Source organism: Chiroxiphia lanceolata, chromosome 5, assembly GCF_009829145.1.
Source record: "Chiroxiphia lanceolata isolate bChiLan1 chromosome 5, bChiLan1.pri, whole genome shotgun sequence".
Classification (NCBI taxonomy): domain Eukaryota; kingdom Metazoa; phylum Chordata; class Aves; order Passeriformes; family Pipridae; genus Chiroxiphia; species Chiroxiphia lanceolata.
In genome coordinates, this window is record NC_045641.1 from 48358298 (window position 1) to 48377771 (window position 19474).

General features: G+C 44.4%; 2 protein-coding genes across 2 annotated transcripts in view; one reads left to right on the forward strand and one right to left on the reverse strand.

The window, feature by feature from the left end:
• Window positions 1-12761, forward strand: part of UTP20 (UTP20 small subunit processome component) — a 61424-nt gene extending 48663 nt beyond the window's left edge. Inside the window, exons 50-62 of the mRNA XM_032689616.1 lie at window positions 488-616; window positions 1108-1218; window positions 2503-2582; window positions 3301-3370; window positions 4398-4580; window positions 5246-5377; window positions 6534-6666; window positions 7836-8035; window positions 8376-8447; window positions 9172-9423; window positions 10110-10236; window positions 11891-12036; window positions 12392-12761. Coding sequence (XP_032545507.1) covers window positions 488-616; window positions 1108-1218; window positions 2503-2582; window positions 3301-3370; window positions 4398-4580; window positions 5246-5377; window positions 6534-6666; window positions 7836-8035; window positions 8376-8447; window positions 9172-9423; window positions 10110-10236; window positions 11891-12036; window positions 12392-12547 — 1791 coding nt within the window. The 3' untranslated portion in view covers window positions 12548-12761. The remainder of the gene's footprint in view (window positions 1-487; window positions 617-1107; window positions 1219-2502; window positions 2583-3300; window positions 3371-4397; window positions 4581-5245; window positions 5378-6533; window positions 6667-7835; window positions 8036-8375; window positions 8448-9171; window positions 9424-10109; window positions 10237-11890; window positions 12037-12391) is intronic.
• Window positions 12762-13220: 459 nt separating this feature from the next.
• Window positions 13221-18948, reverse strand: ARL1 (ADP ribosylation factor like GTPase 1). The gene is made up of 6 exons (XM_032689619.1): window positions 18811-18948; window positions 17096-17233; window positions 15732-15813; window positions 14665-14776; window positions 13805-13983; window positions 13221-13597 (listed from the first exon to the last, which is right to left on the reverse strand). The coding sequence occupies exons 1-6, from the start codon at window positions 18812-18814 to the stop codon at window positions 13567-13569; spliced, it is 546 nt and encodes a 181-aa protein (XP_032545510.1). The 5' UTR covers window positions 18815-18948; the 3' UTR covers window positions 13221-13566.
• Window positions 18949-19474: the final 526 nt, after the last annotated feature.

Consider the following 19474-nt stretch of genomic DNA (forward strand, 5'->3'; position numbering starts at 1 on the left):
TTTTAACATGATTCATTGGAGTAAACCCTGGCAGCTGAAGTGAGACGTGGGAAGGGGCAATTAATAGTACTAAAAACTATTACGCTTATATTATACAGTGTCTCCCTTTATATGTCTTCTAAATGCGTTGCTGAATTAATTACAGCTTCATGACCATAAGGGAAAGTTAGAGTAATTCAGTGCTGAATGCCAGTGTGATAAGAATTTTTCCTTCTTCTTGGTTGTGTTCCCACATAATGGTTCATGCCTCTGAGCATCCTCACTCATTTCAAAGACTAGTCTGAATTTGTATATTCACTTGTGTTTAGTTTTTGTCTCAAAATTGCCATCTGAAAACAAAAAGTGATGAGAACAGTGTTAACTACATGTTCCAGAGCAGCAGTTTATCTTTTTAAGATGAAGTGCTATAAATAAAGTCAGACTTCGGTGTGGACTTCTGTTTTATGGCACTGCATATGTAATGACAATGTGCAATTTCATTCTGTAGTGTGTAACAATGCTTGTGAAGAATGCGAAGAGTCAGATAACAAGCAAACAGCTCCAAGTGTTGCTTGGCTTTGCTGAAGAAGACATTTATGATTCATCACGCCAAGCCACCGCCTTTGGCCTTCTCAAGGTATTTCTGTGCAGCAGGCATTCGGTTCTGTGAACCACTGCAGTGGCAGTGATTCTGCTTCCTAGTGAAAGGCTATACATCTTACATCATGAACAAGCTACAGATGCTGTTAAGGCTCTCTAAGAGGGGAAGAATCAGCAAAGTTTTACTGTTTGACTTGTAGTCACTGTTTAAAATTGTTTGGGTGGCCGTTTTATACACATGCATATGAGGATGTACTTGGATCTGAGTATGTTTTTGCTAAAGAATCAACATCTCTATCATTAGACCAGGTCTTATCCAAAAGAAGCAGGTATGGATGTGTAAGGGATGTGTAAGCCACCTTTTCTTCTTTTTTTTTTTTTTTTTTCTAAATTGCTCTGGCTGTGTGTGAAAATGTGAAAAAGTCTGTGTTAAGGTACCACCTGAGACCAGTGTAGTCCCAGGTTATAGCACTGCATCTCATACTGTGTAAGCAAAATAACATAACTCCAGCTGTGCTTTCATTTCAGGCTATTTTATCCAGGAAGCTGATTGTCCCTGAAATTCATGATGTGCTGCAGAAGGTTGCCCAGCTGGCCATCACAGGTCAGAGTGAGCCAGTGCGAGTCCAGTGCAGGCAGGTTGGTAGAATGAAAAGTCTCTCATCTTACTTTATTTACAGCTGTCTAACAGGCTAAAGGGCTTAGTGTGGCCATCGCAGCTCTCATAGACATGTCCCTTATCCCTGCTTAACCCCAAACTTCATTTCCCCTTCTTACCGATCTTTGTTCCCCTTGATATCTGGCTTTAGTTCTTGTGACTGCTTGCCTATAGTCAGACTGCTTGCCATGGTGTACCTTCATGGAATTGTAAAGTTGTTTAGGTTGGAAAAGACCTTTAAGGTCATGAAGTCCAACTGTTAACCCTGCACTGCCCAGTCCACCGCTAAACCATGTCCCCAGGTGCCACCTCTATACATCTTGTAAATACCTCTGGGGATGGTGACTCCACCTCTTCTCAGGGCAGCCTATTTCAGTGTTTGGCCACTCCTTCAGTGAAGAATTTTTTTCCAATATCCAATCTAAACTTCCCCTGGCACAACTTGAGGACATTTCCTCTTGTCCTGTCACTTGTTACTTGGGAGAAGAGATCGACCCCCCACCTGGCTACAGCCTCCTTTCAGATAGAGAGTCATAAAATCCCTCCTGGCCTCCTTTCCTTCAGGCTAAATTCCCTCAGCTGCTCCTCATATGAGTTCTGCTCTAGTCCCTTGTCCAGCTTCATTGCTGCTCCTCGAATTTGCTCCAGCACTTCAGTGTCTTTCTTGTAGTGAGAGGCCCAAAACTGAACACTGTTCTTGCGTTGGAGCCTCACCAGTCCCAACTACAGATTGAGAGCTGCTCAGCAGCAGTGACTTGGTGCCTCCCCTGGGGGCTTGTTGGCCCATGTAATAAGGAGCCTTGCACTTTTTCGAATCCCAGCAGAAGAGAATTTGCCAAAAATTCATGATTACTTCCCTCTACTTCCTCATTCTTTCCAAGCTAAAACCAACCAAAAGGCAGAATTGGTTGCTCCATCTCAAGCTTTGGGATACAGTACAGTAGGAGCTGCATGAAATGCTCAAAATAGTGCACTTCCATAGCTGCATGGAATTCTGAAGGATGCAGAATCTTTCTAAACAGGTGCCTGCAGAAATCACACTAGTACTTTAAAGACTAATCTGGCAGTTGTCAAATGCCTGCAGATCCTGTTCTGGGTGCAGAACTCAAGAGCAGCTGTTGACCCTTTGCGTAACAGGAATGGGACGAAAGGAATGATTCTCATAACCTTGCTGCTCCATCGCTAAATTGTCTTCATAGCCTTTTTACAAGCCTGCCTGAATGTTTCTTGTAACTTCTCTCCGTGGTGTTGTTTTTTCTTTCCAGATTTACTTAAAGTACATTCTGGACTACCCCCTTGGTGACAAACTGAAACCCAATTTGGATTTCATGCTCGCACAGCTGGAGTGAGTTTTTATTCCTGACATCTCTGTCAAAACCCAGTCTTGTTGCTTAAATATGACTCTAGTGTGCCAAAGGGCTCTTTGTGATGAGCAGAGGGTGTGGCTTAAGTAGTCTTCATTTTCCTAATTCTAAATCACTTCTCTTTTTCTGAGACCAGATATTTGATGAAGCAAGTCCTTTTTCTCCTGCCTGTTTCACAGCTGGTTTTGTTATCTGTTTGTAAACAAAGGTTCTGTTGTTTGCTTAGTGGTTAACTGGCTCCACTGGTTATGGACCAGGTGAACTGGAAAATCCAGGAAGAGTAAGGGAAGGTGCATTTATGAGACTGCTGTCCTGTGGCAATGTCTCAAGTGCAGTTGCAGGCACAGTTGAGACAACTGCACCAATTCAGCAGGATTTGTGCCTCGAACATCCTTCTGAGCTTTACCCTTCCCTTGCTCAAGGTGACAGTAGTTTACCAGGTTCCCCAGTACAGTGTGGCCATGCTGATGCAATTTGGCTGGACCCCTTTATGGCCTGTTTGTGTCCCTGTGCCCATTCGCTGAGAGATGGAGCTGATGGGCTTGCTGCTTCTCTTCTCCCAAGTATCAGGCCAGATCTGGTAGCTATTGTAGAAAGATCCCTATCAGCATGTGTTTCTGGAAGTGGCTGTTCTTGTAAATTGTTAGCAACTCTCTAGGAGGATTAACTCAGCCCTGACTGTTAATCATTTCTTCACAGGTATGAGTATGAAACTGGGAGAGAATCCGCACTGGAGATGATTGTGTATCTCCTGGACATGTTCCCACAGGTAACAAGCACCCCTTGGTGGCAATTACTGTGGTTTGCAGTAACAGCATTTTCAGAGGAGTTGATTTTGGAAGCACTGCTAGTTCCTGTTATCTCTTATCATGAGCAGAACATTCACTTATCTCCAAAGAACCTGGCTTTGCTTCAAAAGAGGAATGACATGCTGGAAAGTGTGCGGTACTTCTTTGTCTAATGTGCAGTTTGGAAGTAAAATAAAGCTGTGTCAGCTGGAGTCTGGATAAACTCACTGGTGATTTATGCTAGGAAAAAACACAACCAGTTTAGGAAATGGGGTATAAATAGAAAGTGAAATCTGGAGTTTTCTCATTGTAAGGGTTTTTCAACATTCATGAAAGAGATTGTTGACTGAACTGGTGTGTGATGTACTGTATCTGTTTTGTTGGCCTGACTAGAGAGGTAGGGCTTCTCAGTGGAGTGGATCAAAATGAAAGCTAAAAAATAACCATGCATCTATACAGGATCACATGCAAAATCTTAAGCTGCCTTAAAGCCCTGCAGCTGGTGCTTAGCTGAGCATTCAGGAGACTGGGAGAAGTGCAATCACGCAAGAATTTGGAGGAAGGAAGAGAAATTCTGCACAGTAATCTCTGCTTCAGCACCACCTGATGATTAAGTACTTCAAATTGGTTCCTGGGCTGTAAAATAGCAAAGAGCTTCAGCCTCTGGGAGAAAGACCTTTGGGCTGATTGCTGCAGTGGTGAGGGACTTAAGCCTATTTCAGTGAGAGCTGGGCACGAAAATGCCCTATAAGGTTTGACACTCATGTTGCTGTCCCAGAGACATGGTAGCAAGTCACAGTCATAGAAGGGCTGGGACTGCTGTACTCTCCCTGTGTGCTCCAGCAACAGGATCATCCCATCTTAGCAGTTATCTGCCTTGACCTAGAGCCCACTCAGTGCCCACAGTGTTGCCCACCGAACACAGTGCAACAAATAACCCTCTTTTTCTGTTTAAATGCCAGAAGCTATTTGGGGATCTATGGCTGACTAATGGTTGTTTCTTTCTAGGATCTCCTCCACAAACACTGCGGGCTGTTTTTTCTCTCTCTTTGTATGATGATGATAAATGATGATTCTGCCAAATGTAAAAAGATGGCGGCTTTGACTTGTAAATCTCTTCTCAGTAAGATCAACAATGAAAAACAAGATCTGATGTTTTCACTGGTCACAGAGTGGTTTCACAGCAAAAAGGTACTCTTTGGCTTTTCACTGACTGAGTCTGAACTCTGTTTTGGGGGCTGAGTTAAGATCAAGGCAAGTGAGAGACTGCTGGTACCAGATCTGGTGGGTTGGTGGTTTCAGTTGTACATAACTTAGAGAGCAGGAAATGGTATAACTTCATAAAGCTGCACAAATGTAGGGACCTGCTGATGCTGCTGGTCAGCCTACAGACTTCGCAGCTGCATATTGCTACCATTTTCATCTGGCACCTAATAACTAGGTGATTAGTTATCCTCCAACTGAACTCGGGTTCTGTCCCTCTACATTAGTGGAGTTAGTGTTCTTCAACACTTCATTGTTTTCATCTTAACATGTTCAGTTTTGGTTTGTGGCTGTGAGCTGCCTGTTCCATTGTGAAGAGTCAAAGTAGCTCCCAGGCCTTTGCAGCTGGGAATGGGGCTAGCAAAGGTCCTTTGGCATTCAGTTTTAGGGTGCATTTCCAGGGCTAACTTCTGCTGCCAGATGCTTTTGTACCTAGCTGGCAGCATCTCCTTTTTCAACAGTACTCTGAAAAACAGGTTCTCTTAAGGTGCTCTTGCGATAGGCAGAAAGTATGGGTTGCTACCAGCACATGGGAGCTCCTGCACATTTGATTATCAAGAAGTAACAAGGGGTGTTATTTTTTGTGTTGTCAGAGCTCACACAGGAGGTTGGCAGCCCAGGCATGTGGTTTGTTTGTTGAAGTGGACGGAGTAATGTTTGAACGGCGGCTTGAAGCAGTCCTCACTTTGATTGAAAAAGAAATCAACCCAAGTAAATTTGAAAATGTAAGTAATTTTTCCCCATGCATGAAGGTCAGGGAAAGAGAATTAAGAAAACGAAAAAAGGGAAGAAGCGTAGGAAAGATTTATCAGTTGGACTTACTGTTTGGGACTGAGGAAAGACACAAAACACACACATTTGTTCTGAAGTGGACCTCACTGACCTAGAACCATATTTTTTTGCTTGTAAGCCCAAATTTGAGATCATATGTCACAGCACAAGGGGGAAAGGAACTTTGCAAAGCCACCTGGCCTGAGCCTGCAGCCATACTGTGTAACCAGCAGATACATTGCTCCTTGCAGTGTGGGAAACGTGTCTGCTAGCTGCAGAGATTTGTGTAAGCATTGCAGGTCAGGAGTGCATGGCTTGTGACTGTCTACTTTGTCCTGTGTTATCTACATTCAAAAGGGTTCCCTCCTGCACTTCAGACCATGGTTTTGCTGTATGGAAAATCCTTTTAGTGCACATGATTAGCTCAGAATAAAAAGGCTGCCTCAGACTCTGCTTAGCCTATGATAGTGCCAAAGTGATCCCAGTCACTGTGCCTGAGGAGTGGCCGTGTGTGTTACTAATGCTCAGCATGCTACCCTCGCACAAGAAAGAAAAGAACCTCAGGATCTGTAAATTGGCAAGAGATGATACCTGCAGTGAGGAGAAATTTCGGTGTGATGGTGCCCTGTGCTGCAACACATAGGTGAAGTATTGACTAGTTATATCAAGCCAGCTGGTGATTGCAGGCAGGGTGAGGACCACGGGCAGCACACACAGTGTTGTCATAACAACTTGGGGCTTCCCAGGTGATACAGGCAAATCTGCACTCAGCTTGGCTCCAGCGCTGAGAAACAAATCTGCACAAATACGTGCACAGACATAAATGTTACACAATGTACGTAATTGTTTGCATTTAGAAACCCAGCAGTTTGTTATACTAATGTCTGTATGAAAAACAAGAAGAATGATTCTAATAACAATCTCCTGCAGAGATTATCTCCAGAGGAAATGCTTCAGCAGAGCTGCTTCTGTTCTGTTTATTTTAGGAATTGAATGCAAGTCAGTCTTCTGGTTTTTTGGAGGGTTGATCTGAAATTTATCTAGCAAGGATTAATAAGCACTGTCTTGAGGTTCTCATAAGCATCTTTCTTGACTTGCTGATTTTATTAGATAACTGAAGAGGAGGAGGAGAAGGCCGCAGATAGGCTGCTATTCAGTTTTCTTGTGCTGGTAAAAAAGCTAATCACAGAGTGCAACTTGATTCAGTTAACCAAGAACAGTGATGTTGTGAGCAATATCTGGGGTAAGTACCAGGCATTATTACGGCTGTGTTACAAGGAAGATTCTTTGTGTGCCGTGTGGTTTTTCACACCCTAATACAAATAACTGAACTTTGTCATACAAGGTTTTCATTCTACAAAATGCTAACACACAGCAGTTACTGGGCAATGAAAGAGAAGTTGCTAATGGAAAAGGTTACAGGGTTGATGAAAACAAGACACTTCTGTCTCAGTTGCTGGGAAGTATTTTTTATTACCTAAGAGCAAACAGTTGAAAACTATTGCATGCTTGACCATAATTACATCCTCTTGGATGAAAACATTGAGTTCTTCTGGGAAGATGAGATTTTCTCGATGAGATCATACATACCAGCCAGCAAGCGATGACATATGGTAATAGTGCTGTCAGTACTGTATGTCTGCCAGGCTATTTGATTCAAGCAATTTCCCTATGTGTGAGATTAGAGAATATCAACCTGGTTTATTGGCATTTCATTGCCTTGTTTTTAATTGGTTCATTTGCTGCAATCAGAAGACCTGGATCTGGCAGGTTGATGTCTTTAAAGAGTCCAGCCTGCCAGGTGCCTTTAGTGAGATAGCAGATAACCCTTGTTATCCTGGATTGTTTGGTGATGAGCAGCTTGGATAGAGGTGATTCAGGAAGGCAGCTCTGCTTCTTCTTTGAAGCATCCTCAGCTTTTATCCAGGGTTTGATTTGACCATCAGCAGCAGAGCCAGCTGACACGAGTCTCACAGCAGCCAGTCCCCAGACATCATGGGCAGATGAGCTGTGCACTGAGGCCATGAGGGGACCATAGTTGCTGCAGAAACATGACTTCTCAGTCAGGATTGGAACAAATGTCTTTTTGTGTCATGCCCACTTTTTCTGCTCAGTTGTCATTGCTTTTCAGCAGTGGCCCAATCTTTTGATGTTTCAAAGTGCTGTGGGGTGCATTCAAGAACACCTGATCACTGTGGGGACATTTGGCTACTTGTAGCTTTTTGCTGCTCTCTGCTTTGGCTGGATTGACTTGCTAGAAGGTCTTTTATTATGTTCTGAGCAGATGAGGACAGTTCATTTCCTTCACCTTTTTATTGTAGTGTATGCTGTGGTAATTCTTGGAGCGACCTGGTTCCATTTTTGCTCTCACTGGACCAGCTTCTGTACTGAAAGAGGTTTCCTTTCCCCCAGGTCATGTCCAGTCTCACCTGTGGTATCCTCATACCTGGGTGTGGCTGACAGCCACTGAGATCTTTGGCTTGTTGTTTGCGTCTTATAAGCCAGAAGAACTTGTCAACAAGTGGAAGGAAAGAAAGTCAGGGAAGAGGAAAAAGACACCAGCAGAACTGTCTGCAGCCACAGTCTTCTTGACTGCTGAACTGGACAGAAAGGTAGTGATGTCTGTACTGCTTCTTCACCCTGACTGGGACATAAAAGTAGTTTATAGTTTGGCATGCACATTCTCTTTTAGTTGCTTGTCTGCTGCCTAACCCTGATCACTGAAGGGATTTGAGGATGTGTCTCTGCTGCTGGGAGGGGGGTTCTTTGGGGTCTTATTCTCAGCAACACGAAGATTCCCCTGTAGACTGTAAGATGCATGCAGAAGTTGTGTTGAGCTGATCGTTTGGCCTCCTCTGGGAAGTGCCTTTGGTGACTGCAAATACTGCTTTGAGTTTCTGCTACCAGCTCCCTTAAATGGAGACATTTCTTTCTTGTTTTTCTTTTCCCCAGATGAAAGAACTTGTGTTTGCATTCTGCCATCAGCTGCAGTCCAAGTTCCTGGACACATCTCTGGGTGAGCAGGTAAGAACAGGAGCAGATCTGGAGCTGCAGGAGGGCACAGAGCAGGCCCTAGTGCATGCTAGTTATGTCCTAGTCAGGACAGTGTTATGTCCTAGTCAGGACAGCAGTGCTGCTGTGGTGGTGATGGCTCAGGGCACACACACAGTTCAGGGCCAGCTGCTCTGTGCTGAGGGCATCTGAGCAGCTGTGAGTCTCACAGGGGCCCAGAAAAGTCCCCTTTGTGGTGTCAGCCTCCCAAGAGGCGGCAGGGACAGCAAGGGGAGGCACCATGCAGGGAAGGGACTGGGGTCCCTCTCTCAGGGAGAGTCTGGCTCTGCAGCCTAGACTGGAGAAGGCTGGGCCAACACATCCTGGAGCAGGGATCCAGATCTGTGGATGGATCCCTGCAGTTGCACTGCAGCCTGTTTGCTGTGAGTGTTTAGTCCAGCTTCATGGTGTTGCTTGGAGGTCTGACTCCACTGTGAACCTGGTCAGAGATCTCCTTGTGGAGAGCCAGGGGTACCAGAGTTCCTCCTGGGGAAAGACTCTCCCATACTGCAGGAGGATACTGAGGATATTTTATAGGACTAAAATGCTCTGTCACGTGGCTTACCTGGCAGTGGGTGAAGCCATTACAGCCTGGGTTGGCAGGTTCCTCTCTCAGATTAAGCATTGGCTTTTACATGCCCTGCTACTGAGAATGAGGGAACCCACAGTGATTGACTCCTCTGTTTTCACACTTCAGGTTATAAAGAATTTGCTTTTTGTGGCCAAAGTTGTTTACTTGCTAGCTCCTGCCTCAGAAGAAGGTAAAGAGGCAGAAGAACTCACCTGTGAAGTGGAAGAGCAGGAGGGCTCAGAGGATGAGAAAGATATTTCTGCTCAAGGAGAGGACACACAAGAGAAGGGCCATCCAGCCACACTGCTGTGGTTAATGAAGAAGCTCTCTGTCATGGCCAAGCGAGAAGCAGCATATTCCCCTAAGGTCCCTTTGAAGGTAAGGAACAGGGTTAGACCCACTGCTTTTGATGCAGTAGGCACTTGTAGAGGTGTGTTGCTCTGGCTCTTTGCTTTCAGGGGACCAGCTACAGAGGGTGCTGTGAGCTGGCGCTGAAGCAAGGACTAGTAGGTGCTGAAGAAATAAGCATTTCAGTTTGGGATTCTCAGGAAAGGCTTGTGCCAGTCTGCTTTTTGCTGATGCTTCCGGCCTTCTCGTGGGTTGGTGGAAGACTGATAAACCCCAAGGCACCAAGCTGAAGGGGACTTTGAAAGCCCAAGAGCGCCAGGTTTATGCAGGCAGGGGAATGGCGGTGTGGAGTAACTTGCTAGGAGAAGGGGAGGGGGTGTGTGGGAGAGCATCAGGAAAAGCACAGTGGTTCCCTGTGGTGCAGAGTTAGGTTGAACTCTTGTGTGTTCAGCTGCCTCAATTCAGGAGAGTGAGAACAAGCCTGTTCAGTGTTAAAAGCTGCCAACCCAGTCACAGCTTACACAACAGGAGTCAGGTCTCATCTAAAGGCTGTACTTGGATACAGTAACACCTTGTGACAGCAGCGAGTTTCTGACTTGAGTGTCTAAAACAATGGCTTGTATGTTGAACAGTGAGGCACAGCACTCTTGTAGCAGTTCAGTTAGGAAGTTTCCTTCTAGTCTTCCTTACTTCATGTCCCACACACTTATTTTCAGAGAAGCTGCATCTTTAAGTTCCTGGGAGCAATCTCGGTGGATCTGGGGAAAGACAGGATCAAGCCCTACCTTCTGACAATTCTCACCCCTCTGTACAGGGAGCTGAACAGCAACTATGCAGAGCAAGGTAAGTGATTTCCCTCACAAAGACTAGAAAAGAGGAAAGTGTGTCAGAGCTGTGCCTCAGTACAGTTTGTCATTCCTTTTGTCTGTTGAGACATTGATACTGTAATCAGTGAATTTCACCTCCTTGCTGTCTAACCAAAACACCAGGAAAGGAGGAGAGTGTATGCCAGCTGAAACAAAAATCTACATGTTCAAAGACTGGAATGAAGTTAGGCAGTCTTCTTTGTGCAAGTGGGTAAAGCTTGAGCATGTGACTGAGTGGGAAAAGTGTAGTACTCAAAGGTGGATTCATGGTGGCAAGACTCAAGGAGTCCTTGCTGAGGAGAGGAACGGAGTATGGGTCTTAAGGAAGCCAGAACAAAGCTGTTCCTGCCCCTTTTGGAATAGAGAAAATGACCTGTAGTGTGTGGCATGTGTGCACTGTGACTGAAAGCAGGTAAGGGAAGGGAGCTGTTTGCAATGGGAATAGAGCATGTGGGATGTGCAGGCTGGTGTACAGCTGTGGGACTGGGCACAGAACTTCTCACTTCTCCCTTTCTCCTGAGTGAGTCCAGTCAGTCTGTCCTTCTGCTGAACACCACACCTTGTTTTTCCCTGGAGATCCATGGCTATTTGAAAGATCTTAAGCCAGGTCCGGTGGGAGAAAGACAAACCAACTTCCCATTGAGCACAAGAGACACTTCGTTTAAGAACAAGACATTGGTATTTAGATAGTTCATGAAAATATGTTCAGTCAAGCAAAATCCAATGTCAGGAAAAGAACAGATAACAAAGCAAAAAGATTTAATTCTGTGGTTTGTATATGCCATAAAAATTCAGTGTGCAGTACTGGGTGCCCACATCTCAGACAGGATACAAAAGAACTGAAAAACTGTGCAGGACAGTAACAGTATTCTAGGTAAGGAACAGCTGCCTTAGCTGCCACTATTTCTTAGCTAAGTAAGAGACTTGGAAAAGACATGGTAGAGACTGACAGTACTGTGAGTGGATAAAGAACTGACCTTTTGCTTTCTCTGCCCAGACAAGAATCAAGGACCTTCAAATGATTTTTTCAGAATATATGCAAAGATGTTTCCTCACATGTTGTGAGGCAAGCAGCTTACACAAGCTTCTCTGGAAGTTCTACAAGCACTTGAAAGAGGTCTTGTTTGAAAGACTGAGGGAAGCATTTGCCCTGCTCTATTTCCCCCTAATATCTCTTAGTAGCCTTTTTTCCCCCAACATCTTTTTTTTTCCAGTGATTGTAGTTAATATATTGGCACTAACTAACAGTTAAAACAGCCCTTATTGTGCTTTCCAGAGATGCTGACTAACAAGGCTGGAATCATCTTCATTTCCAACAAAGCCTATTCCAATAGAACCCTGGTGGCTATACACAGCAAGCCACTTCTAATTACCTTTGGCAAGCCATTATGCTTCTGAAAAAAACTTGCTTCTCAGCAGCATTATTTTTAGTTTGCTGGCACGAAGAGCCACTTGCAGCTCTCTGGGACAGCTGGTGAAGAACCAGCAGATTTCACAGGCACTGGTCTCTACAGCATATTGGGCAAGGTGAATCAGAGCAGTTGTCCTTTATTAAAGAGGGACCCATGCTGCACTCTTGGCTTTCATTCCATATGCTGAAAAGATTAAGCAACTCAATTTTGTTTTAACAGATCCAACACTGAAGAACCTTTCCCAAGAAATCATAGAACTTCTCAAGAAGTTAGTTGGTCTGGAGGCTTTTTCTCTTGCCTTTTCTTCTGTGCAGAAACAGGCCAACCAGAAAAGAGCAATGAGGAAAAAGCAGAGGGCTTTGCAGGTAAGATTCTACTTTCTCTTCTGAGAAAAAGAAATAGGGTTTCTCTAAAGGCTTGAGAACTGCCCAGGAAGGGGAGTTTGAGGAAGAACTTCATCCTGAATTAGGACAGTTTCATCATTTCATTTCTGAAACTTCACAAGAAACTGTTTATGATGAGCCTCTCAGGCAGGTTCTAGCTGACAGCAATGCTTTCCCGCTTTCCTGAAGGGCAGAGCAGCCTGAATACCCTCAGTTGTGAGGAACCTGAGAAGACCTGTGCATTGTCTTAGCAGCCACCAGTTTCTTAGAAAGCACTTGATGTTCATAGGGACTGCTGTTGGCTGTAACTGAACAAACATGTACTGTTTTTCCCTAGACTGTAGCAAATCCTGATATTGCTGCAAGGAGGAAGCTGAAGAGACATAAGAACAAAGCAGAAACCAGAAAGAGAAAAATAGAATCCCTGCGTCCTATGCACAAGGCTAAGAGACATCGAAGTCATGCACTGAAAGATTTAGCAATGGTGGAATGAAAAGTAATACTGAACTAAAGAACTAATTACTGTTTAAAAAAGTATTTACATATTTTAAATGTATTTATTAGCATTTTTTCATGTCCTCTTTCATCTAGGATCTTAAATAAAAGCTTTTCAATTTTTTCCAAACCTGTATATTTACTAGAGCATGTACACTTGAATGGGCAATAACTGTGATATTTTATATTAAATTTTACTTCATTTGTAAGAAGTGGGTTCTGTGATGACTTGCATTCCTGCCTCTGACCACCCTGATGCTGGGGAGAAAACAGTCTGCCTCCCGACTTTGATTTGGCTTTCAGTTTCTGCAGCTGTACCGAGCTACCTACCTGTCACTTCTGGCTAAGCTGAGAGTACAGGAGTAACAGCTTAAGGAGGTGGAAGTTAAATTCAAATTATGGCCCTGGCACATCAGGGCAGTAGGTGTCTACTGAAGACATTTATTTTCCTTTCAGAAGCCTAATGCTGTGTTAGCAGCCAAGAGTTCATTACTTGTACTCTGTTGCTGTACATCAGCGTGTCTACACTGAATGATTATGAAGTGTAACAACATCAGCTTAAGGAAACCTCTTTAGGTGTTTAGGTGGCTGCTAAAGCTGGCAGCAGTTGGGACTTGTTTCTGTAAGCAAGCAGCTAGCAAGCAACCTCTAAGAAGCAACACACCTCTGAGTATAGCTGACAGTTCCAGATTTTATTAGTGTTCTAACTACACCAATATGCTGGCCACTCAAAACCACCAAAGGACGAGGGGGATGACAAAAAAAAAATCTTTCCCAGCCAGTAAGACTTTCATACAAATTAACATAAGTACATTCTTTAAAAAGAAAGAACTGGAGCATTATAATGTACACAGACATTCACTTAGTTCAGTTTTACAATTCAAGAGAAGCATCCACATTACAGGAATCAAACTCAGATCTGTCCTATTTACAAGTATTTGTGGCCTGAAAATACTTAACTGCAGAAAGGGGGATGCTGGATAGAACTGAAACTTCCTTGCACTGGTCAGTTTTGTATCACTGCCTGCTCTTCAACGCCTCCACCAGCCTAGGTAAAAAAAAAAGGTTAAGTCAACTTACTGAAAACTCATTTCAGTTCTGCTGAAATACTTTTAGGAGAAAACCATTCATTCTTTTAATGTGGATTCTTGTCTTTTATGTCAGATATTCCACAGATCCAGTCTTAAAAAAAAAAAACAAAACCAAGCCTGTAAAATTAAGCCTACGAATGAAGCATAACTAGACTGTTACTCACCATTCCATTGCTTCATCAAGGCCCGTGCCTTTAGTTGCAGAGGTTTTGAATATCTGCCATTTTCGGTCCTTCAAAGCTGGTAAGCCAAGGGCATTTGCCATTTCTGTGGGAGTCATGGCCTGTTCCATGTCCTGTTTATTTGCAAACACCACCAAAATGGCCTTCTTCAGCTCTTCTTCCTACAAAAAAAGGGAATCATGGAAGCTGTCGCAGAGACTTTTACTGAATTTATTTAAGCAGAGAAACCCCAGAAACTTCAGCAGCTGTCAATGATTTTGTTCGCTGATTTTTGTTCTCTAGAAAATTCTTCAGTAAAAGAATGGTGTTTATTTTCAATTCTATCATGGTATCCCATGGGGCAATTCAGGAACGTGGCCAGTCCAAATTATGAAACAAGCTGATAGTTGGATTTAATAGAGCACATTAAGTGAGCTTGCAGGAACTGGGGAGGGAATGAGGTGTTGCTCAACTCCTTATTTTTATTACCCTGTTCTGCTTATGTTCTTCAGCTTCAAAATGCAGTAGAATCCTAATTACTGTTAATCTTTCAGTGGCTTGATTTTGCCACCACTGCAGTACTGAGCAGCTGTCCTTGAGGCAGGTAAATTTTCATATGACCACAAGGCTTCATGTAAGTAACTGCCAGGACAGCACTGCACAAACCATGAAGTATCTGTAGCGTATTTGGTGCTTTTTTCAGTCAAAAGCGTTGCCTGGGCTATGCTGAGAGCTGAAGTTTCACAAGTGAAGTTGAGCTTCACTTGATTCACTGAATCAAATTTCACATTCACTCAAATGAAAAAGTTTTAATTTCTCAATTTCTTTTCTACTGATAAGGACTGTTATCCTTGTTTTCTTACCTCTAACATAGCAACAAGCTCTGATTTTGAAGTGCCAATTCTGTCTCGATCACAGCTGTCCACTACATAAATGACTGCATCTGTGTTTGAATAGTAACACCGCCAGTATGGCCTGCAGAAGAAAGAGAAGTTCCAGTCATATAATTTGCATGTTTAGCAGTTCTTTTTAGCCAGATAATGAAAAACAGATCACCCAGAGGAAGGAGGCAAGTAGAAGATATCTTCAAGAGGCTACAAAAAGGAACAGACAGTACGAATACTTTCCAAGGCAGAACACACACACCAAAAAAAAGCCCAACAAAACACAAAACAAACAAAAAAGCAGCTTGAAAACAGGGAAAGGACAGAAGTGCTGGGGACAAATTTATTTGGGAATCAGCCTGCAGGACATCAGGACCATAACCAAGGGACAGGGAAGCAAAGAAAGTTTAAAGACACAAGCTTCTTCATTACAGTCATCAAAGAAGGATAAACAAGGAAATCTTAAATAACTAATTCATCCAGGCAAGTGATTAGCAAGGATCAAAACAAACCACCTTTTTCAGAATTATTGTACTGAAACTAAAAAGGGAAGGAACCTATACCTCACTAACTGCAGCTTACTATCTAACTACTTTGCATCTTACTACTGAGCGTTGAAAAAAGGATCATACAGGTGTACTAATAATTACTCATTACAAAACTTGCAAAGCTTGCTAAAAAAATTACTGTCTACACCTAAATTCACCTTCCTAGCTTTGCATTCTTAAGAATATTTAAGTATTCTTTTGGGTTTATATCACCCACTCCTCTCTTTCTCCAATGCTACTCAATTGCCTACTACACTAATAAACTTGTTTTTCAAGGCAAAACTGTATACAAATACAAACAGCTGGTTGTTTCTTTCCAATCTGTAGTACATTACAGGTTTTACAAATTGAATTCCATCAGAAGAAAGTGTTCTCCTGACAATGGGCTGTTTTTAAAACTTAAACCAGTTTTCATAAGTGCCTGCTTTGAGAATTCCAAGAACTTGGCAGCTTTTAGAGAAATTTAATTACGTCTTTTGATTTTAAGAGATCTATTACCTTATGCTTGTCTGTCCTCCCAAGTCCCAAACTTGAAATTTCAGATTCTTGTATGTCACTGTCTCAACATTGAAGCCAATGGCTGAAACAAAGTTACACAATTTTACTGTTGGTGATTTTTCTTTGTTTTTCTGAAGAATATTACAGCACTTTGTTTGCAATTTTCAGGCCCGAAAATTCTCAGTAGCTGCATAATGAAGTTCATGCCCTTTGCAAAGTTATCCCAACAAACATGGCTCAAAATAATGCAGTAATTTTTCTTCTTTGAACAATAAAACCACATTGTAAACAGATTGCAGAGATCTGTAACAAATGCTAACATTGTTAAAAATCAACAGAAGTATGCCTGAAATCACCAAGAGAAACAGAGTAAGGGGTAAAGAACTGGCCTGCTTTGATAACCAAGTACACAACTGACAGCAGTAGAACACTAAGGAAGGTGTTCTTCATGTCCCTGCAAGGTTTGCACTGTGGTAAGAACCTCAGCATAACCAAAGCAGAACCAGTTTCTCAGCAGAGGACTTGACACTGAGATGTCTGGAAGATGGCAACAAAGCTGCATTAGAACACGCATGTCGTTCCTTTTCCTTCCAGCCCAGAGAAACACAGCACAGGGAAGTGAATGGTGGGCACAGGCTGCTTAGAATTTATGGAGGCTAAAATAAGCACCACCCTTGGGCAGAAAGATTACAGCATAGCAAACTGCTGGTTTCTAAAAGGTAAAACTGACCAGAGTCAGATTCAGAGAGATGACAGGCACTCAGAAGTCAAGCATCCCTTGTCTTTCAAGTTACACAGTGCGATCCTGGCCAGACCACTTCGACACACACATGGTGGTGTAGCAGGTTGGTGTGTGAGACCTCACATTGACTATTGTTACATTTTCTACAGAACGTAAATCATCTGATTTCTTCTTCTCCATGTTAAACAAAAGTGTTTATTTAATTAAGACTCTTGTCAAAAAAAAAAGAAAATTAAATAGGTGTGATTCACTGACACCATCCTATGTACAATAACAATGACCTCTGGAATTGTCATAATAGCTTATATCTGGAAACAAAAGAATTATACAGTCCAAAGTTACCATCTGCTGAACACCGACCTATCACAAAAAGCCTGCCAAATATTGCTAACCATCTTAAGGTCAAATGCCTTTTGCATTCTGTAGGACAGCATAATATTCTTTTGTAATGCTTTTATGCAAGAAAGTTCTTAAATACAACAGTGCAAGGCTCCTACAACATAAGGTTCTATTTTTATGAAGGAAGCATGTATTAAGTTCAGCTGACAAAGTTTATGTGTTAGAGCTACAGGCAAATCACAGGCTACAGGCAAATACTCTCCCTACGGCACTGATTGCTTACTTGGAATGGTGGTAACAACTTCTCCAACTTGTAACCTGTAGAGAATGGTTGTTTTTCCTGCTCCATCCAGCCCCAGGATGAGAATCCTCATCTCTCGAGTTCCAAACAAACTGGAAAAAATGGTGGAGAAAAAGCCCCCTACAAAAACAAGAAGAGAAAGATGTTTCCATGTCAGCTAGCAATATGGCAGATATGGAAAGACAGAGAGACCAACCTTATTTCTTATGGGGCTACAATATGTTTCTTCAATGAAAACAGACAAGTTCAGGTTGTTGCCCAGATAGCTGTGTGCTGAACCACTTTATGTCTTCCTGGTTTATGCTGCTATTTTATGATTTTATGGTAGCTCAATGCAGCAAATTATGTTGCAGTAGAATCAAGCTTTCCCACTTTTCCCACAATTTTATTTTTTCTTTCCTCTCATTTGCCAAAATCTGAGCCATCTTCTCTTTTGTTTGTATCAGACTCTGTCTTTTCAATCCCAAACACTAGAGAAGGACATGCTGATGCCTGAAAGAATTCAGCCTCAGAAGATGTTTTACAGTCTTCCACAGGACCATCCACTTTTTTTTTCTTAAAATGAAGTATAAATCAGTAGGTACACATTAAATCAGTTTGTTACAAACTGTGAAGCTGCACTAAATCAAGTACATTAACAGAGCTGATTTTAAATGCCCCTTTTTTTTTTTTCAAAAGTGGCTCACCCCAACATGTAATTTATTTTCTAAATGCATGCAAGAGTACTTCTGGCCAGACTAACATCTGATTTATGCCTACTAGATGTTTAATCGTAGAACGAATATTAATGTTCTAAGCCAGTAACAATTATGTTTTTTCCAACGATTCTTATAACAAATATATGTAATGCTAAATAATATTTTTGTCAATACACTTAAAGCTTGTAAAAGGAGAACGTACAAGGGGCCATCAGTGGCCAGTTTGCACAGTGCTTCTCAAGGCACCATTTACTGTGAGACAAGTGAATAACTTTAACAAAACTGAGATGGAAAAAAGGTATTTCAATACAAACATTACAAGTAGAAGGTTACTATTGGATCCATGGAGGCCTAAGATTTGAAAACTCTTTCCTCTAAGTCAGTAACTTTGCTTACTGCCAGACACCTCTCCCTCTTTTTGTATGCTAATACGTACGCTTTTCCCACACTAAAACACTGCTCAAATACCATCTGTAATAGGACAGGTTCATGCCTATCACTTCAACCTTACATTCAGGGCCTCTCTTACTATTCCCTCTACTTCATTTACTATTCTGCAGCACCTCTTCTCATAATACATTCCTTATTAGGAACCCATTACAAACTTGAATCGGAGTTTAATTCTGGTCTCAGGATATGACCGCACGCCCCCTCCTGTCGCTCCGCTCGGGTGATTCGCCCTCGCAGGTCAGCGCTGCGCCGCCCCAAGGCGGCCCTGAGGCGCCTCCGCGGCAGCGCCCCGGGAGGGACCCGCGGGTCGGGCCGGGCCCGGCCCGGCCCGGCCGTGGGCCCGGGGGCAGGTGGCAGCAGCCCCGTGCCCGGCCCTCGGCATCCCGCCGGCGGTGCTGGCGGTCAGCACCGTCCCCTCCCCGCGGGAGGGTTCAACACCGGCCCGGCCGCCGGCCCCGCCGCCCCCTCTGTACGGGCCGCCGGGACAGGGCGTGACGGACGGGACCCCTCGGGCCGCCGCTCCCCGCCAGCCCCGCGCCCGCTCCTCACCCATGTCGAGCCGCTCGGCCGGCGCCCGCCGCGCTCCGCTCCGCTCCCCTCGCCGCGCTGGCCCTGCCGCCGCCGCCCGGCTCCACGTCGAACGCCGCGGCGAGTAAACAAAGCGCTCAGGCCCCGCTGCTGCCGCCGCCGTTTCGACACAAGGGGCCGGGCGCCCGCCCGCCCGCCCTCGGCGAGGACGGAACGGTCTGAGCGCGGGGCTCTCCCCGTGCCCTCCCCCTGAGGACACGCCGGGGCGGGAAGGAGAGCGGAGGGAAAGGTTTAGAGAATAAAACCCGCGGCCCCGGGGACAGCGCGCGACGAATCTGCGGCGGCGGGGACGGGAGGGGCACGCGCGGCGTCACCGGCCCGGGGCCGCCGGGACCGCGCTGCTGCCACCGCGGCACCTGCGGGAGCCGGGGCACCGCACACCTCCGGGAGCACCGCGGCACCTCCAGGAGCACCGCACACCTCCGGGAACACCGCGGCACCTGTGGGAGCACCGCGGCACCTCCGGGAGCCGGGTCACCGCACCCCTCCGGGAGCACCGCGGCACCTGCGGGAGCCGGGTCACAGCACCCCTCCGGGAATACCGCACACCTCTGGGAACACCGCACCCCTCCGGGAGCACGGCGGCACCTGCGGGAGCACGGCGGGATAGAGTCGCGGTGCAAAC